This window comes from Rana temporaria, chromosome 6 (assembly GCF_905171775.1).
Source record: "Rana temporaria chromosome 6, aRanTem1.1, whole genome shotgun sequence".
NCBI lineage: Eukaryota > Metazoa > Chordata > Amphibia > Anura > Ranidae > Rana > Rana temporaria.
The window spans coordinates 200763417-200782031 of NC_053494.1; the positions used below are offsets into that span (position 1 = coordinate 200763417).

Sequence of the window (18615 nt, forward strand, 5' to 3'; positions counted from 1 at the left end):
TATATAGACACCTTAACAGTTGTCTAGTTGTGGGACCAAAAAAGAATTGTCTGTTTGCAGAGCCTCCAGTGAAGATCTTGAATGCAGACGATGACACAGACGAGAGATGCCTGAGCGGCGAGGAGCTGGCCCTGAGCTGTGAGCTGTCTCGGGAGAACGTTGTGGTGCGTTGGTACAAGGATGGAGAGAAAGTGGAAGAGAGTGAGAGGTTCCGGCTGGAATGTGATGGAGGACACCGCAAGCTGGTCATCCTGTCGGCACAACCATGTGACTCTGGGGAGTTTGTCTGTGATGCCGGAGATGATTCTATATTCTTCAATGTGACAGTGACAGGTAAAAGGGGTTAATCTACTACTTTAAAAATCAAACTAACAACGCATTTTTATTATAACTCCCCTAGCAACTCCTTCAACCTCCTTCCCTTGAACAATATGCCCACATGCTTGCTCATGGTGATGGCAGTAAAGATGGCATTTTGTTATGTCTGGGTTCGGCCCCCAGAAGTAAGGGCAAGATTACAATGGCCGCTTCTACTACCACAACGGGCCAAGAGATATGACAAGCTGGAGACCAACAGTAGACTACAGTGCAGGGGCGATCCTAGGGTCACAGACGCCTGGGTGCAGAAATATTTCTGGTGCCCGCACATGGGCGTGGTCATCTTACTAACTCCTCCTCTTTACACATGTTTCTATGGCTACGACTCAAACACAGAGATGCTCCCCTAAGAAGTCTTAATTAGTGTCCCCCATCAGAGTCCCCCCCACAGCAGGTGTCCACCATCAGAGCCCCCCACAGCAGGTGTTCCCCATAGATCAGTACTTGTCCAATAGATCCCTGTAGCTCGGGCGCGCTGGGAGCAGAAGCATATTACAAGGGGCGAGGGGCATACGTGGCATCTTTGGTTACTTGGAGGGTGGCACTCGGAGACCATTTCTGGGAGTGCACGGTAATTTTGGATGGTAATAGGCTCCGCTGTGGTACCCAGCCCGGATTCCGGGGACAGCCGAAGGTATGCGCTCTTGTCAGTTGTCATCGGAGAGAGCAAGCGGGATGGAGAACTGCAGCACCCGCTACATGCGCTCTGCCTCTGGACACAGACAAGGGGTGCGGAGCACCCCGCGCACCCTGCCTAGGATCGGCCCTGCTACAGTGAAAACACAATTCTACCTCGCTCTTCTTTCTACCTCCCACTTCCACTCCTCCCTTCCTTTCTACCTTTCATCTGCCTTCCTGATTCCTATACCTTTCTCTCTTCCCCTCCCTTCTTACCTTCTTTCAATCCCTCCCACCCTTCTTCTCCTCTCTTTTTTCCTGCCCTTCTTTCCTCCCCTTCCTCTCCTCCCCTTCCTTTTTTCCTATCTTCATTCCCTATTCTTTACTTTCCCTTCCTTTTCCCTGACGTACACCCTGCAAATTCGGGTGTTCGGGGAAAAAACGGCCGAGCAGGCAAATGTCTGGCCCGCACTCATGCTCGGGCTGAACCATTCGCCCATCCCTACACACAGTGTTTTGTTGTCCCGGCACTCTTAAACTTCTAGTATATATTTGTAGCACTACCCCCGTAAGAGCTGCTGGTTTAGTTTTGGGTCTTACACGTTGACTTGCTCTTCGTTGTCTAGGGGATGAGATGAAAGTCTAAGAACTTCAATGTCCACACAAGTTATAAATCCCTTTTCTGTTAGGTTTTTATTTTCACACAAACTTGTATAGGTGGAGGGACGGAGGGTTAGATGAAGGTTCAGGCACACGATGCAGATCACTGGGGAACTTCTAAGTTTCAAGAGTCAACTCACCACTTTCCTCAGAGTGGGTATTGCTCACCCGGATAGGCCTCTCTCACTGGCCTAGCAGCCGGGATGATGCACGGACAAAAATAATACAGTCTCTGCCACAGACCTTTCTTTGGAAGTAGAAATAAACTGTTCCAGAATCCTCTGCCACAGGATTTAGTACCCGGATCTCCAGCCGTACAGTTTAGAGCCTTTAAGCCGACCCGGCAACACTGTAAGGCCCCGTACACACGACCAAACATGTATGCTGAAACTGGTCTGCGGGCCAGTTTCAGCATACATGTTTGGTCGTGTGTAGGCGCGAGCGGGCCGAATTCCAGCAAACATTTGCCCGCCGGGCCTTTTCCCAGCGGGCAAATATTCCTGGACGTGTTTTAAAACCGTCCGCTGGAATCCTGCCCGCTCGGACATGTACGGTCGTCAGTACAGACCTACCGTACATGTCCGAGCGCCCGCCGTCCCTCGCATGCGTCGAATGACTTTGACAAATGCGTGGAAGCCTTTAAATGGCAGGCCCGCCCACGTCTCCGCGTCATCGCCGCGTCATCGTCGCGGCGACGACGCGGACACGCCCCGCGTATTGTTTACGCGCGGACTTCTGTACGATGGTTAGTACAACCATCGTACAGAAGCCCTCTGGCAGGCATGTACGGTGAAAACGGTCCGACGGACCGCTTTCATCGTACATGTTTGCTCGTGTGTACCGGGCCTAAGGCATCATAGAATATGGTGCATCCTCCAATAAAGTTACCAGGCCTCTCCTGAGATACCAGCCTTCCGCTTGGTCCTCTCCAGGACAGGTCCTCCCCTGGTTTCCTCCATTGAGTGGCTTGCTCCTGCAGGACAGACAGCACAGGATCACCTTCAAAATGCAGGCCCCAGTCAAGACGACTGGGCCTACCTGGCGGAATCGCAGCCTCGGACCAACGTGGTCCCGCGGCTGAAAATGGACCACCATCACATACCTCGAGCCAGGAGGGCCACGAGGCAAAAGAACCCAAGAAAATGGTGTTTACCCCTTAAGTATCCTTCCCCAGCATGCCCAGCGGAGAGACCACTCCCACTGGGCTGTTCCCAGGTGAAAGACACCCAATACACTCTGGCCTGCCTGTGTTCCAACATTGGCCTGTGGGTAATGCCACCTACAGGCAAACAATGGGAAAACCCTCCAAGCACAGCCATAGCCAAAACAGAGGCTGATTTAGCCTTAATCATCAGAGTCTGAGCTAACTACCAGCTCAGACTCCCACTAAATTTAAACATAGCGCCTGGTCATCAGAAGCAGGGCGCTACATATTTATATACTGTAAAACTTTTAGTTCTGAACCCATTTTTAATTCTTCTTTATTGTATTTTTTATCACACATTTCTGTGCTTGCCAAAGCAACTGCCATAGATGCAAATTTTTATACAACATCTTGAGAAAGATTGGGAGTAGTTCTTCATCTGAGTGTTAAATCCCTGTACACTCTATACGTTTATTTATAGGAATTCCAGGAGGTTAACCATATAAAGCAATAGGATAGAATGGTGGTAATGGGCTGTGACCATTCCTTACTAAACAAGGCTGGAAGATGATTGGTTAACCCGAAATGATCACGCCTGTTGCCACACCGTCCTGACTCATCTGGTTATTAGCTGCATTAATTGCCCTCATTGACCCGTTTTTAATGAGCGGCCCTAAATATCACGAGGTGTAAAGACAAAGAAGAGGTTAGAAGAGCAGTGCATTGTAAAACATGGAAAGAAAGAATCACGCAATAGGGGGCAAAATACGATATTCCAATTGTGTGTCAACCGTGCCACATACCGAGCATGATTGTCAGAGGGGTCATGTGGGGTTGACAACCAAGTAACAGAACAAAGGAAAAACTCAACGGGTTCAAGTGTAACTCTTTCCTTTTTTAAATTGTGGATACAGTGGAGACCAGGAGAACTTCTTCCAGCTGTTGATAGTGATCTGCGTGCCTGTTGGGGAAATACAGTGATGAAAATAAGTATTTGAACACCCTGCTATTTTGCAAGTTCTCCCACTTGGAAATCATGGAGGGGTCTGAAATTGTTATCGTAGGTGCATGTCCACTGTGAGAGACATAATAAAAAAAAAAAATCCAGAAATCACAATGTATGATTTTTTTAACTATTTATTTGTATGATACAGCTGCAAATAAGTATTTGAACACCTGAGAAAATCAATATTTGGTACAGTAGCCTTTGTTTGCAATTACAGAGGTCAAACGTTTCTTGTAGTTTTTCACCAGGTTTGCACACACTGGAGGAGGGATTTTGGCCCACTCCTCCACACAGATCTTCTCTAGATCAGTCAGGTTTCTGGGCTGTCGCTGAGAAACACGGAGTTTGAGCTCCCTCCAAAGATTCTCTATTGGGTTTAGGTCTGGAGACTGGCTAGGCCACGCCAGAACCTTGATATGCTTCTTACAGAGCCACTCCTTGGTTATCCTGGCTGTGTGCTTCGGGTCATTGTCATGTTGGAAAACCCAGCCTCGACCCATCTTCAAAGCTCTAACTGAGGGAAGGAGGTTGTTGCCCAAAATCTCGCAATACATGGCCCCGGTCATCCTCTCCTTAATACAGTGCAGTCGCCCATGATGCTACCACCCCCATGCTTCACAGTAGGGATGGTGTTCTTGGGATGGTACTCATCATTCTTCTTCCTCCAAACACGGTTAGTGGAATTATGACCAAAAAGTTCTATTTTGGTCTCATCTGACCACATGACTTTCTCCCATGACTCCTCTGGATCATCCAAATGGTCATTGGCAAACTTAAGACGGGCCTTGACATGTGCTGGTTTAAGCAGGGGAACCTTCCGTGCCATGCATGATTTCAAACCATGACGTCTTAGTGTATTACCAACAGTAACCTTGGAAACGGTGGTCCCAGCTCTTTTCAGGTCATTGACCAGCTCCTCCCGTGTAGTCCTGGGCTGATTTCTCACCTTTCTTAGGATCATTGAGACCCCACGAGGTGAGATTTTGCATGGAGCCCCAGTCCGAGGGAGATTGACAGTCATGTTTAGCTTCTTCCATTTTCTAATGATTGCTCCAACAGTGGACCTTTTTTCACCAAGCTGCTTGGCAATTTCCCCGTAGCCCTTTCCAGCCTTGTGGAGGTGTACAATTTTGTCTCTAGTGTCTTTGGACAGCTCTTTGGTCTTGGCCATGTTAGTAGTTGGATTCTTACTGATTGTATGGGGTGGACAGGTGTCTTTATGCAGCTAATGACCTCAAACAGGTGCATCTAATTTAGGATAATAAATGGAGTGGAGGTGGACATTTTAAAGGCAGACTAACAGGTCTTTGAGGGTCAGAATTCTAGCTGATAGACAGGTGTTCAAATACTTATTTGCAGCTGTATCATACAAATAAATAGTTAAAAAATCATAAATTGTGATTTCTGGGAAAAAAAATTTGGATTATGTCTCTCACAGTGGACATGCACCTACGATGACAATTTCAGACCCCTCCATGATTTCCAAGTGGGAGAACTTGCAAAATACTTATTTTCCTCACTGTATTTGATCCCTTCCTGCTGCAGTTGTCAATTGGACAGGAAGTCTCACACCCTGGTCTGTGCATGTAGAGGGGTCCCAGACATCGCTCACTGCGCCATCCTTCGCACGTTTGTGCAAGGAAACCTGAGCATGTGCAGATTTGATGAAGGCCTTTGCTGGGGTCCGAAGCTTGGCAGAGACCTTCAGCACATCTGCGCACGCTAGGGTGACCACATTTCCAAACTACCATTCAGGGACACCCCCCCTTCCCAAAAATCAGCTTGTGCTGTAACGAATCACAGCACAGTGATTGGACACAAGAGGCGGGATTTATGATTTCTCCAATCACAAGCATGGGGCGGGATTGTGCTCTTCCAGGCATTCCCGGCCAGGACAAGTACTGTCAGTGAGTAAAGCAGTGATGTGGCAGCCATTTTTGGGGGCATCAGATTGGCCCGGGGGGGGGGAAGCTGTGTCAATTTCATTCCGGGACACTGTATTGTCCTGGAATGAAGGTGCCCTGCAAAATGCGGGACTGTCCCGGGCAATCCGGGACACGTGGTCACCCTAGCGCACACATGCGTAAAGTCATGCTCCCCTGGCTGAGAAACGAGGAAGCCCAAAAAATGCTCTGAAGCCCACACACGATCGTTTTTAATGACATTAAAAAAAAAAAACGTCATTTTTTACAACACGAAAAACGGTCGTGTGTTTGCGGCATTAGTCTTAGGCTCTATTCACCAGGGTGGCCAAGGGGGAGGTAAAATAGGTGGTTACATAGTTAGTCGGGTTGAAAAATGACACAAGTCCATCTAGTTCAAATAAAAAATAAAAAAATAAAAAATAAAATGGTAGAGTCACGGTTTTACCATACCCCATCCATTCACCTCAATTTTACCATTGCAGCCGGACAAAGAGGTACACATGCCATGGCCAAAATGCTTTGCTTCACGGCCATGACAATTTTAACTCGGCTTGCAGAGTTTGTCCGGCGGCACCACCCATTTCTGGCCGCACATTGCACATCACAGCGTCTCTTCGCACATTGTCTTGGTACATAGACCTGTATGAGTGACGAATGTCTCCATCCTTCCAGACCCTCCTGTGAAGATTGTGAACACCAGCGATGACGTGGAGCACATATGTGTCAGCGGAGGACGGGTGGTGCTGAGCTGCGAGGTGTCCAGGGAGAACGCCAAGGTGCGCTGGTACAAGGATGGGGTGGAGGTGGAAGGCGATGAGGATGTCATTCTGGAGTCCGATGGAAAGCACCGCAGGCTGGTCCTTCCAAATGCTCAAGTAAAGGATTCGGGAGAGTACGTCTGTGACGCCAAGGATGACTGTGTCTTCTATAATGTAACGGTCAAAGGTATGTGGGCAAGTTGGGGAAAATAATGAAATTATCACAATTTGAAGCTTAAATGATATAAAAGGGAACAGCCAAAGGATCTGAAATTCTGTCCATCCAGTTCTGAGGTTGCTACAGCTCTGCCTCACAGCAAAAGACCTGATTTTGATCTTCTACAGTTGAGTAAGGCCGCGTACACACGATCGGTCAAAACCGATGAAAATGGACTGAAGGTGGGGGCAGGGAGTGGTTAGTGTAGCAGTGGGTGTGACCATCTGTGCTTCAGTTCTTGGGTGCCTCCCCTGCTTCCAGGGAGAATTTCCCAGAAGAGGGGCAGGCAATGGAGCTCATGGGAGGAGCCCTGACCAATCCCCAACTGGAATTGGCAGGGGGTCCAAACCGATCGTGTGTGGGCCCCATCGGTCAGTTATCCTTCGGTCAAAAAAATGAGAACTTGCTTTAAAATTTAACCGATGGACGCCTAACTGATAGGTCAAAACCGATCATTAGTATGCAAAAGCATTGGTTAATGCTCAGAATCAAGTAGACGCATGCTTGGAATCATTGAACTTCATTTTTTTCAGCACGTTGTTGTGTTTTACGTCACCGCGTTCTGACACGATCGGTTATTTAACCTATGGTGTGTAGGCACATCAGACCATCAGTCAGCTTCATCGGTTAACCAATGACAACGGTCCTTCGGACCATTCTCATCGGATAGACTGATCGTGTGTACGCGGCCTAACATTCACTGGTGTCTTCCCTGCCCCATCTCTGTGATTGAACAGTAAAAGATGAAGACGCAGACTGATAAACTCATCTCCCTGTCACTCTGCCCTCTCCTCTTCTCTGCATGCTCCTTGTACTGCAGCACAGGTGATTGGCTCCTTGTGCTGCTTCTCCCGCCCTCTGTCTGATTTCTGCTGTGCAGAGACTGTGAAAGGTTGATGTAGCGGATTGTTGCTACTAGTTTCTAACATCCACCATATCACCCTGCCGCCAGACCTCCATATATCACTCTCAGGGACAATGAACAGCCATTTAGCTTTGTTTTGTTTATTTGGGGGATATAACTTGGTTGGGGAAATAGAACAGATCACTTTGCCATCATATTTAGAGAATAACAGAATTAATTGAGCCTTGAAGAACTGATGGACTCTAACATTCACAGTCACATCCCCTGCATCATAGGTGTGCGAAGCCTATTGGATTAGGGTGTGCACCCCAAAGCTCAAACACACGCTACCAATCACTCACTGTGTTCACTCGGAAAGGGAAGGAGCCAGCAAATCACATATTTACCAACCCCTTACCCACTCATCCTAAAACATCACCCTGTCTGTGCCCTCAGCAGCAGGTGGGAGAGGAGAGGAAGAAAGCTGGAAGCACTGTGGGGGGAAGGGGGCAGGGCAGTAGGGGAAATCTGTGCTGTACAGGATGATTAGGGTGTGCCTGGGCACACCTGGCACACCCTGTGCGCACGCCTATGCCCTGCATCAACTCCTGCAGGCTGTCACTCCTCCTCTGCACCAACAGCTGCAGACTATTCCTCCCAGGACTCTTCTCCTCATGCACAAAACTTCACTGTGCAATACTTGTTTCTCCGCCTCATCATCTTCACATTACACAAGGGATCACTCTGAATGGTCCCAGATGCTGGCTGAACTTGCTGACTGGTAATAGGCCAAGGGGCCTGCAGTACCCCTCTTGCGGCCTAGTTGTTAAGCAGCTTGAGTTAGTTGGTGGACCACTGATCCCAGCTAGCCCGACTTGCAAATATTGTGCCTGCAGGCCACATCGATTTGACACAAAACCTCACAGGCCTCGTACACACGACTGAGGAACTCGTCGGGCGAAACACAACGTTTTCCTCGTCAAGTTCCTTGTTAGGCTTGTCGAGGAACTCGACGAGTCAATTTGAGACTCCCGTCGAGGAAATAGAGAACTTGCTCTCTTTTTTGCTCTTCGAGTTCCTCGACAGTTTCCTCGATGAAAAATGTACACACGACCGGTTTCCTCTGCAAAAAAGCTCTCCCACCAAGTTTCTTGATGGATTCTGCCGAGGAAACCAGTCGTGTGTAGGAGGCCACAGTCTCTCCTCTGGCCTTGCACCCAGCTCTCATGGCATGCCTCCTCCAGATATCCACTGTGCCTCACTCACCGAACTTCTCCTGCCCTGGGTCCATGGTGAAGAACTTAACCGGACATGCTTACCGACTGCTTCTCCAGCTCCTCTGTTCCAGGACACCTCTTCCATGACCGTGTAAGGATGAAGCTTCCTTCCAGCTCCCAGGCTCCTCCGCCGTGGCTCGCACCCCCCTCCAGATGGGGATGGGCCTCCTGCTTGCAGTCTAACACTCCATTCTTCACTTCTCCCAGCCGACCACCCCCTCCAGTAGGTTGAACCTGAGCTAATAAAGGAGGCCTTCCCCCTGCCAATTCCAGTTGGGGATTAGGGTTGCCACCTCATCCCTTTAAACCCGAACACATAGTAATTACACAGGTTCTGGGGCTAATTTAATGTCGATAAGGCACCAAGTGAGTTTAATTAGCAGCACCTTAATCAGCCAGAGAACCTGTGTAATTAATATGTTTTCGCTTTTAAAGGGATGAGGTGGCAACCCTATTGGGGATTGGTCAGGGCTCCTCCCATGAGCTCCATGGCCTGCCCCTCTTCCGGGAAATTCTCCCTGGAAGCAGGGGAGGCACCCAAGAACTGAAGCACAGATGGTCACACCCACTGCTACACTAACCACTCCCTGCCCCCAGATCAAAACAAGCAGGCCTAGCCTGAAGCATAGGCCTGCCTAAACTTACCTGCCTGACAGATTACCACACAAAAATCCTCACCTCTAGCACCTACCTGTGGTAGAGGTTGCTATATTGATAATAGGTCAAATTCAGATACTTACACTGCTTGCATTTAAAAAAAAATTATATATTTATTTTCTCCCTGGAGTTTGGCTTTAAAATGTATTATAAGCATATATTATAGCCTACATTGTCTTCTATATCATGGTAATGTTTGTCCCATAGAACCCCCGGTGAAGATAGTAAACACCAGTGATGACACAGGACTGGCCTACCTGACCGGAGAAGAGGTGGAGCTGAGCTGCGAGGTGTCTCGGGAAAACGCGGTGGTGCGTTGGTATAAGGATGGCGTTGAGGTGGAGGATCTGGAGAACATCCGAGTGGTGTCAGATGGGAAACATCGCAGGCTTATCATTCCTTCTGCCCAGATTGCAGATTCTGGAGAATTTGTCTGCAACGCCATTGATGATTCTGTGTTTTATTATGTTAAAGTCACAGGTGAGCCACAAAAGCGGAGTTTCTCCTTTCTTGTTTGGTAATTTGTTATTAAAGGTAAATCCACGCAAAAATGAAAAATTAGACCTTGAAGGAGCACAACCCACCTGCTCAGTTTTTATATTAATCCATCTTTTATGTGTAATTTGATTCTGCAGCTTTACCATGGCTCCAGATCATCATGTGACTACTGGGGGCAACCATAATGGTTTAGCAGCTTACGCATGACACTGGGCTATCATGTGACTACTGGGGGCAACCATAATGGTTTAGCAGCTTACGCATGACACTGGGCTATCATGTGACTACTGGGGGCAACCATAATGGTTTAGCAGCTTACGCATGACACTGGGCTATCATGTGACTACTGGGGGCAACCATAATGGTTTAGCAGCTTACGCATGACACTGGGCTATCATGTGACTACTGGGGGCAACCATAATGGTTTAGCAGCTTACGCATGACACTGGGCTATCATGTGACTACTGGGGGCAACCATAATGGTTTAGCAGCTTACGCATGACACTGGGCTATCATGTGACTACTGGGGGCAACCATAATGGTTTAGCAGCTTACGCATGACACTGGGCTATCATGTGACTACTGGGGGCAACCATAATGGTTTAGCAGCTTACGCATGACACTGGGCTATCATGTGACTACTGGGGGCAACCATAATGGTTTAGCAGCTTAGGCATGGCACTGGGCTATCATGTGACTACTGGGGGCATCCATGACGATTCTGCCTCTTCACCATGGCAGCAGATCATCATGTGACTACTGGTGGCAGCCAGGATGGTACAGCAGGTTTACAATGGCACCAGATCATCATGTGACTACTAGCCATGATGGTTCTGCAGCTTAACCAGGGTATTGTTTGAAGAATTCTGAGGAAAATAATGAATTGAATCCATTTTGGAATAAAAATAACATAACAAAATGTGGAAAAAATGAAGTGCTGTGAATACCTTCCGGATGCCCTGTATATTGCTGTTTTTTATTGTTTTATTTTACCTCATTTTGCCTCGTGCACATGGGAGCCTTTGCCCGCACATCATATAAAATGTGGCCGTTTGTCAGCACCTAGGGAGGCACAGTGACAGGCTGAAATGTGCTATGGCTGTAAAGACATCTGAGCAATACTTTCATATACTGTACATCTGTATGAATACAGGGATATTGGGTATACATCCTGTATGCATACAACTCTGTACACGACTATCGTTTAGATGTGCTTTCAGCCATATACAGCCAAAGCCTATTTCAGCCTGTCATTAGTTTTGACAGGCTGCTGGCAGCGGATTGTATGCACCAGCTGTGCCTCTCAGGTATGGGCACATGTGCCCAAGGTCTAAAAGAGGACAAAAATAAGCATTTTGTATTTACAATTACATTATCGTTTTATTTTTGTAGATTTTCTAGTTATTTTTTGTGTCTTTAGACATACAAAATTTAATATTTTACAGATATTATAATAATAGCAACAACCTAGTTTGTCTTGAAAAAAGCAATTTGTGTATTACATCATTTATCTTAAATAACAACAAAGGATTTGATGAATTAAGAGGCCCATAGCAGAAATGAACTACACTATATTGTCTAAAGTATTGGGACGCCTGCCTTTATACACACACATGGGGCTAGATCCACATAGATCAGCGGATCTTTAGATCCACGTGATCTATGTGATTTAAGATCCGCTGCCGCAAGTATGAGAGGCAAGTGGCTAATTCACTAAACACTTACCTCCAAACTTGCGGCAGCGGATCGTAAATCCCCCGGCGGAATTCAAATTCTGCGGCTAGGGGGAGTGTACTATTTAAATCAGGCGCGTTCCCCCGCCGATTTAAATGAGCATGCGCCGTCCTCGGAATTTTCCCGGCGTGCATTGCTCCCACTGACGTCACTAGGACGTCAGTGGTTTTGACGTGAGCGTAACTTGCGACGCGCATGTTTCTGAATCGGCGTACGCAAACGACGTAAGAAAATTCAAAATCAACGCGGGAACGCCGGCTATACTTAACATTGGCTACGCCTCATAGAAGCAGGGGTAAGTATACGCCAGGAAAGCCGCTACGGAAACGACGTAAGAACACTGCGTCGGGTCCGCGTACGTTCGTGAATTTGCGTATCTCGCTGATACATATTATTCAACGTAAATCAGCGGGAACGCCCCCGGCGCCATTTTCAAATTGAAAATAAGATCCGACAGTGTAACACAGTGTAACACTGTCAGATCTTAGCCCTATCTATGCGTATCTGATTCTATGAATCAGACGCATAGATAGGACCAGTGTAAGTCAGAGATACGATGGTGTATCTGTAGATAATACACCGTCGTATCTCTTTGTGAATCTGGCCCATGATCTTTAATGGCTTCCCAGTCTTAGTCTGTAGGGTTCAATATTGAGTTGGCCCCGCCCTTTGCAGCTATAGCAGCTTCACCTCTTCTGGGAAGGCCGTCCACAAGGTTTAGGAGTGTGTGTATGGGAATGTTTGACCATTCTTCCAGAAGCGCATTTGTGAGGTCAGGCACTGCTATTGGACGAGAAGGCCTGACTCGTAGTTTCCACTCTAATTCATCCCAAAGGTGTTCTATCAGGTTGAGATCAGGACTCCAAAGGCCAGTCAAGTTTCTCCACCCCAAACTCGCTCATCTTTGTCTTTATGGACCTTGTTTTGTGAACTGGTGCTCAGTCAAGCTGGAACAGGAAGGGGCCGTCCCCCAAACTGTTCCCACAAAGTTGGGAGCATGAAATTGTCCAAAATGTCTTGATATGCTGACACCTTAAGAGTTCCTTTCACTGGACCTAAGTGGCCAAGCTCAACCCCAGAAAAACAACCCCACACCATAATCCCCCCCCCCCCCCCCCCCCATTAAATGATTTGCACCAGAGCACAAAGCAAGGTCCATAAAGACATGGATGAGCGAGTTTGGGGTAGAGGAACTTGACTGGCCTGCAGAGTCCTGACCTCAACCTGATAGGATACCTTTGGGATGAATTAGAGCAGAGACTGCAAGCCAGGCCACACTCCTAAACCTTGTGGACGGCCTTCACAGAAGAGTTGAAGCTGTTATAGCTGCAAAGGGTGGGCCAACTCAATATTGAACCCTACAGACTAAGACTGGGATGCCATTAAAGTGGATGTAAACCCACTCTCTCATCCTTTCTAAACTACTGCCATAGTGCTGATCTATAAGGCTATAGATGCCTCCTGCATGTATCCTTACCTGTCAAATGTCTCCCCTCTGTCTGTTATTATAACTGAAAAACTGCAGATCCTGTGGGTGGATCTGTTGTCTGGAGCTCTGTGGGTGGAGTCGTGATGTCAGTAGACTCCCCGCCCACCTCTACACTCCCCTTACACTAAATTCTGCTATGATCACTAACATCCAGTCAAAATCCAGAAAAGTAACCACATGACTTCAGAAAAGGAGTGGGGTTGGGAATTAAAAAATGATATGTAAATAACCTGTCACTCACAGCAAGGGGGCGGAACGGACTAAGGTTTTTCTCTGTAAGTCCGTTTTATTTCACTAAACAATAAAAGAGGATTGCTCAGAGCTGGATTAACTCTGTGTGGCAAGACTGGGCACAGATGATAGGAAATCTTATACTGTACATTGTGACAGCAAAGAAAACAATTTTTTTTCGGGTTTACATCCGCTGTAGCGTGGCCGAGTTCCTCTTACTCCTGTCAGTCTGGTGTTCTATCATTATGGGTCCCCAGTCCCCTATCAGATAGTGCCCGGGCTGGGTACCCTGCGGTGCAGGAGATTCAGTTACCTGTGTTCCCGGCCGGACTGAAAACTGTGCACATCCTGTCAGTCTGGCCGGGAACAGGAAACTAAATCTCCTGTACCACGCGCGGTACTTGGCCGGACTGACAGGACTCCAGGAGGGAGGAAGAGGAGCTCGGCCACGCTACAGACTGGGAAGGGGAAGTTGGGGGCCCCAGGCCAGCTCGGGGCCCCAAGCAATTGTTTGTTTTGCCTGTCCTGTAGCGACGGGCCTGCCTGCAGTACACCAATAGGTGCTCTATACTATAAATAACGTTTTTGGTTATCGGCTGTTTTATCTCCAGAGCCTCCCGTGAAATTTGTGAACACAAGTGAAGACACCGATCTGTCAGGAGTGAACGGAGAGCCGGTGGTGCTCACTTGCGAGGTGTCCAGGGAGAACGCCAAGGTGCGTTGGTACCGGGATGGCATGGAACTGGAGGAGAGCGACAACGTCAGGCTGGAGTCCGATGGCCGGATCCGCAGACTGGTCATAAAATCGGCCCAGACACAAGATTCCGGGGAGTTTGTCTGCGATGCAGGGGATGACGCCGTCTTCTATAGCTTGTTAGTGACTGGTGAGTAAGTACAAGTGGGTGTGCATGTCGTCACTCACACTATTCTCCTTTATTATGTGGTTTTGGGACGGTCAGGACTTAATTGGTCACTGGTTGTAGATAGAGGGCAGAATAGGAAAAATGTATTTCCAGAGTTTGATGCCCGGCTGTTGTGTGAAAATAGTGGGCCCTGTTGTGGGCCTGGGCTGCTACCTCAGGGTACGGCCAGATGGTCGCTCCCATAGTGATCAGAGAAGGTAAATGTAAAGGAGCGCCCAAAGTGCAATAGTTGAGAAATAACCAGCTTTATTGAGGGTACAGGTGATAAGAACAAAGCCAACGCGTTTCAGGGAACCAATGACTCCCCCTTTTTCAGGGCTGCTGTTTGAGTAAAGATCCTGTTAAAGGGGATTATAAAGGTAAAAAAAAAATTCCCTAAATAGCTTCCTTTACCTTAGTGCAGTCCTCCTTCACTTACCTCATCCTTCCATTTTGCTTTTAACCTCTTGAACACTGGGCACTTAAACCCCCTTCCTAACCAGACCAATTTTCAGCTTTCGGTGCTCTCACAATTTGAATGACAATAACTCAGTCATACAACATTGTGCCCATCTGAAATTTTTGTCCTTTTTTTCCCACAAATAGCGCGCGCTGGACAGGTAAGTGTCCATTTATTAAAAGTCAGCAACTGCAGTATTTGTAGCTGCTGGCTTTAAAAAAAGAAAAATAATTCGGGTGGACCTCATGTTTAAGCTGAATTTTCCAAGACAAGCAGTGGCTAAAAGAGGAATGCAGAGGCAAATTGGATGAAAGGTTTAGCTCTGGGAAACACTTTATTAACCACTTAACCCCCGGACCATATTGCTGGTCAAAGACCAGAGCACTTTTTGCGATTCGGCACTGCGACACTTTAACTGACAATTGCGCGGTCGTGCAATGTGGCTCCCAAACAAAATTGGCGTCCTTTTTTCCCCACAAATAGAGCTTTCTTTTGGTTGTATTTCATCACCTGTGCGGTTTTTAGTTTTTGCGCTATAAACAAAAATAGAGCGCCAATTTTGAAAAAAATTAATATTTTTCACTTTTTGCCATAATAAATATCCCCCAAAAATATATAAAAAAACATTTTATTTCCTCAGTTTAGGACGATACGTATTCTTCTACATATTTTTTGTAAAAAAAAATCGCAAAAAGCGTTTATTGATTGGTTAGCGCTTACAAAATAGGGGGTATTTTTATGGCATTTTTATTAATATTTTTTTTTTACTAATAATGGCGGCGATCAGCGTTTTTTTTTGGTACTGCGACATTATGGCGGACACTTCGGACAATTTTGACACATTTTTGGGACCATTGGCATTTTTATAGCGATCAGTGCTATAAAAATGCATTGGATTACTATAAAAATGCCACTGGCAGTGAAGGGGTTAACACTAGGGGGCGGGGAAGGGGTTAACACTAGGGGGCGGGGAAGGGGTTAAGTATGTTCCCTGGGTGTGTTCTAACTGTAGGGGGGTGGCCTCACTAGGGGAAATGACTGATCTTCTGTTCATACATTGTATGAACAGAAGATCAGCATTTCTCTCCCTGACAGGACCAGGAGCTGTGTGTTTACACACACAGCTCCCGGTCCCCGCTCTGTAACGAGCGATCGCATGTGCCCAGCAGCGATCGCGCCCGCCAGGCACGCGCACGGGAGTCAGGGGCGAGCGGTGGGCGTGCGTGCCCCTAGTGGCCTGCGCGAGAGCCGACGTAATATTACGCAGGGGAGCCAGCGGCGACGGCGGCTGGTCAGCAACCAGTTAAAGACAAATAAATACAAATAATGCATTTTATATACAACTATGGAGATCAGACCAAAATGAGGGACAACTGAGGAGGAAAGAGGGACAGAGGGACTTTGTTCCAAATTAGGGACAGTCCCTCAAAATCAGGGACTGTTGGGAGCTATGGGCCAGATTCACAGAATAGATACGACGGCGTATCTCCTGATACACCGTCGTATCTCTTGTCCTATCTATGCGGCTGATTCATTACACTGTCGGATCTTAGGATGCAGTACCGCGGCCGCCGCTGGGGGGAGTTCGCGTCGTAAACCAGCGTCGGGTATGCAAATTAGCAGTTACGATGATCCACGAAACTTTTTCCCGTCGTTACGTCGCCGCAAGTGTTAGTTTGCCGTCGCATAGATAGGGCACCTTTTACAAAGTGTAAACTTACTACACCATGTAAAAGTATACCCGTCTTTGCCACGTCGCTTTTGAATTTTTTTTAAAAAAAAATCTTTTTCCCGGCGCAAGTCTTTTTTACCCGTCGCGATTCACAAAACGTTGGCGCGTCGTAATTTCGCGCAAAGCACGTCGGGAAATTTGCGACGGGAGCATGCGCAGTACGTCCGGCGCGGGAGCGCGCCTAATTTAAATGGGACTCGCCCCATTTGAATTGGCCCGCCTTGCGCCGGACAGATTTAGGATACACCGCCGCAAATTTCCAGGTAAGTGCTTTGTGGATCGGGCACTTAGCCAGAAAATTTTCGGCGGTGTAACCTAAATCGGTTACGTTACGCTGCGCCGCCTGGCTGTGAATCTGGCCCAACGTAACTAGGGTTAGAAACATGGAACAAAGTACTACATGTAGTTTCATATAAAGTGTGAAAGGGGCCTTAGTCAAATGCTCCCTTCAAATGATGGGAAATCTCCCTGTTGGCGACACAAACACAAATTAATCCCCACTGCATCAAATGCTAAAACAAACATTTTGGCAGATGTTGGGCTAATAACATTCAAAGTCAAACATTATTTCCTTTTGAAAGCATTAAACCACCTTGCAAGTCCTGAAATAACGGAGAAGTTGGAGGAGGTTTCTGAGGCACGAGAGGCTAATAAAAACTCTTTCAGGTATATATGGTCGTCCCCTAAAATGCTAATCACCCAGTTTAGCTCTCTCCTTGTGTACTTGGCAATGAGATATTCCTAAGCTTGGCAGAAGAGTTATGGGACCAGGACCTGAACCAAGCTCAGGATGTAAAGTTTCACCTTCGTGTTTTGTGACTTTCATTATTACACTCGCCCTGTAGCTATGTCATTCAAGTCCCCTGTGAATCCTAAAGTTCTTATAATTCACAGCAGGGGAGGCGTTATCCCATATATTCAATGTGAATGTTTCCCATATGTATTTCAACCCAGTAACACAGATTGCTTGTGTTCAGAATGGTTCTTTAGCAATAAACTAGATCTCTACGAGTAATGGAAATCGACAGAGAATGAGAGTCCTGATTTCCAAAAAATTCATTGGAAGCTGTGCCATATTATTAAAGCGGGGGTTCACCCAAAATCAACTTTCTGCCATTAGATCCAGCATACTGCTGATATCTGCAGTATGCTGGGTTTTTTTTTTCGTTTTTTTTGTACTTATCGTTTTATCAGCCGTTGTTATCCGGCTCCGAGCGGTGATTCCTTCCGGGTATAGGCGTTCCTAAGCCAAGCGGAGTTGATTGACGGGCTGCTAAAGCGCGTCACGCCTTCCGAAAATACCCAAAGTGACACTCGAGTGTTTACGGCGCCTGCGCAGTCAGCTCTACACGGCAGGCGCAGGCGCTGTAAACACCCGAGTGTCACCTTGGGTATTTTCGGAAGGTGTGACGCGCTTTAGCAGCCCGTCAATCAAATCCGATTGGCTTAGGAACGCCTATTCCCCGCAGGAATCCCCACTCGGAGCCGGATAACAACGGCAAAAAAAAACAGCATACTGCAGATGTCAGCAGTATGCTGGATCTAATAGAATAGAAAGTTGATTTTTGGGTGAACCTCTGCTTTAAAGCGGGGGTTCACCCAAAAAAAACAATTTTTAACATTAGATTGAGGCTAATTGTGGGAAGCACAATCGGGTGTTTTTTTTTAAATCAATGCAGTACATACCTTTTTAGAGATAGATGTTCTCCGCGGCTTCCGGGTATGGACTGCGGGACTGGGCGTTCCTATTTGATTTACAGGCTTCCGACCGTCGCATACAGCGCGTCACGAGTTGCCGAAAGTAGCCGAACGTCGGTGCGCAGGCACCGTTTAGAGCCGCACCGACGTTCGGTTTCTTTCGGCAATGCGTGACGCGCTATATGCGACGGTCGGAAGGCGGTCGGAAGCCTGTCAATCAAATCCCCGTTTATTCAAAGTCGGAGGTATGTCGGCTTCAAGTCACAGGGCAAAGTTGGATCAAAAGTAGCAATAGTTTTGTGTCGCACAAGTGTGAACCGGCCTAAGAGACCCCCCGAAGTTGAAAGGACCTCCGGAGCTGCCTAATAAATTACTTTTAAAAACCTG

The 18615-nt window shown here is 47.3% G+C and overlaps 1 protein-coding gene across 2 annotated transcripts in view; it reads left to right on the plus strand.

The window, feature by feature from the left end:
• Positions 1–18615, plus strand: part of OBSL1 (obscurin like cytoskeletal adaptor 1) — a 152282-nt gene that overhangs the window by 80362 nt on the left and 53305 nt on the right. For both annotated transcript variants that reach the window (XM_040358074.1, XM_040358076.1), the window contains exons 12-15: positions 61–333; positions 6404–6676; positions 9692–9964; positions 14048–14320. In XM_040358074.1, the coding sequence (XP_040214008.1) occupies positions 61–333; positions 6404–6676; positions 9692–9964; positions 14048–14320 (1092 nt within the window). The remainder of the gene's footprint in view (positions 1–60; positions 334–6403; positions 6677–9691; positions 9965–14047; positions 14321–18615) is intronic.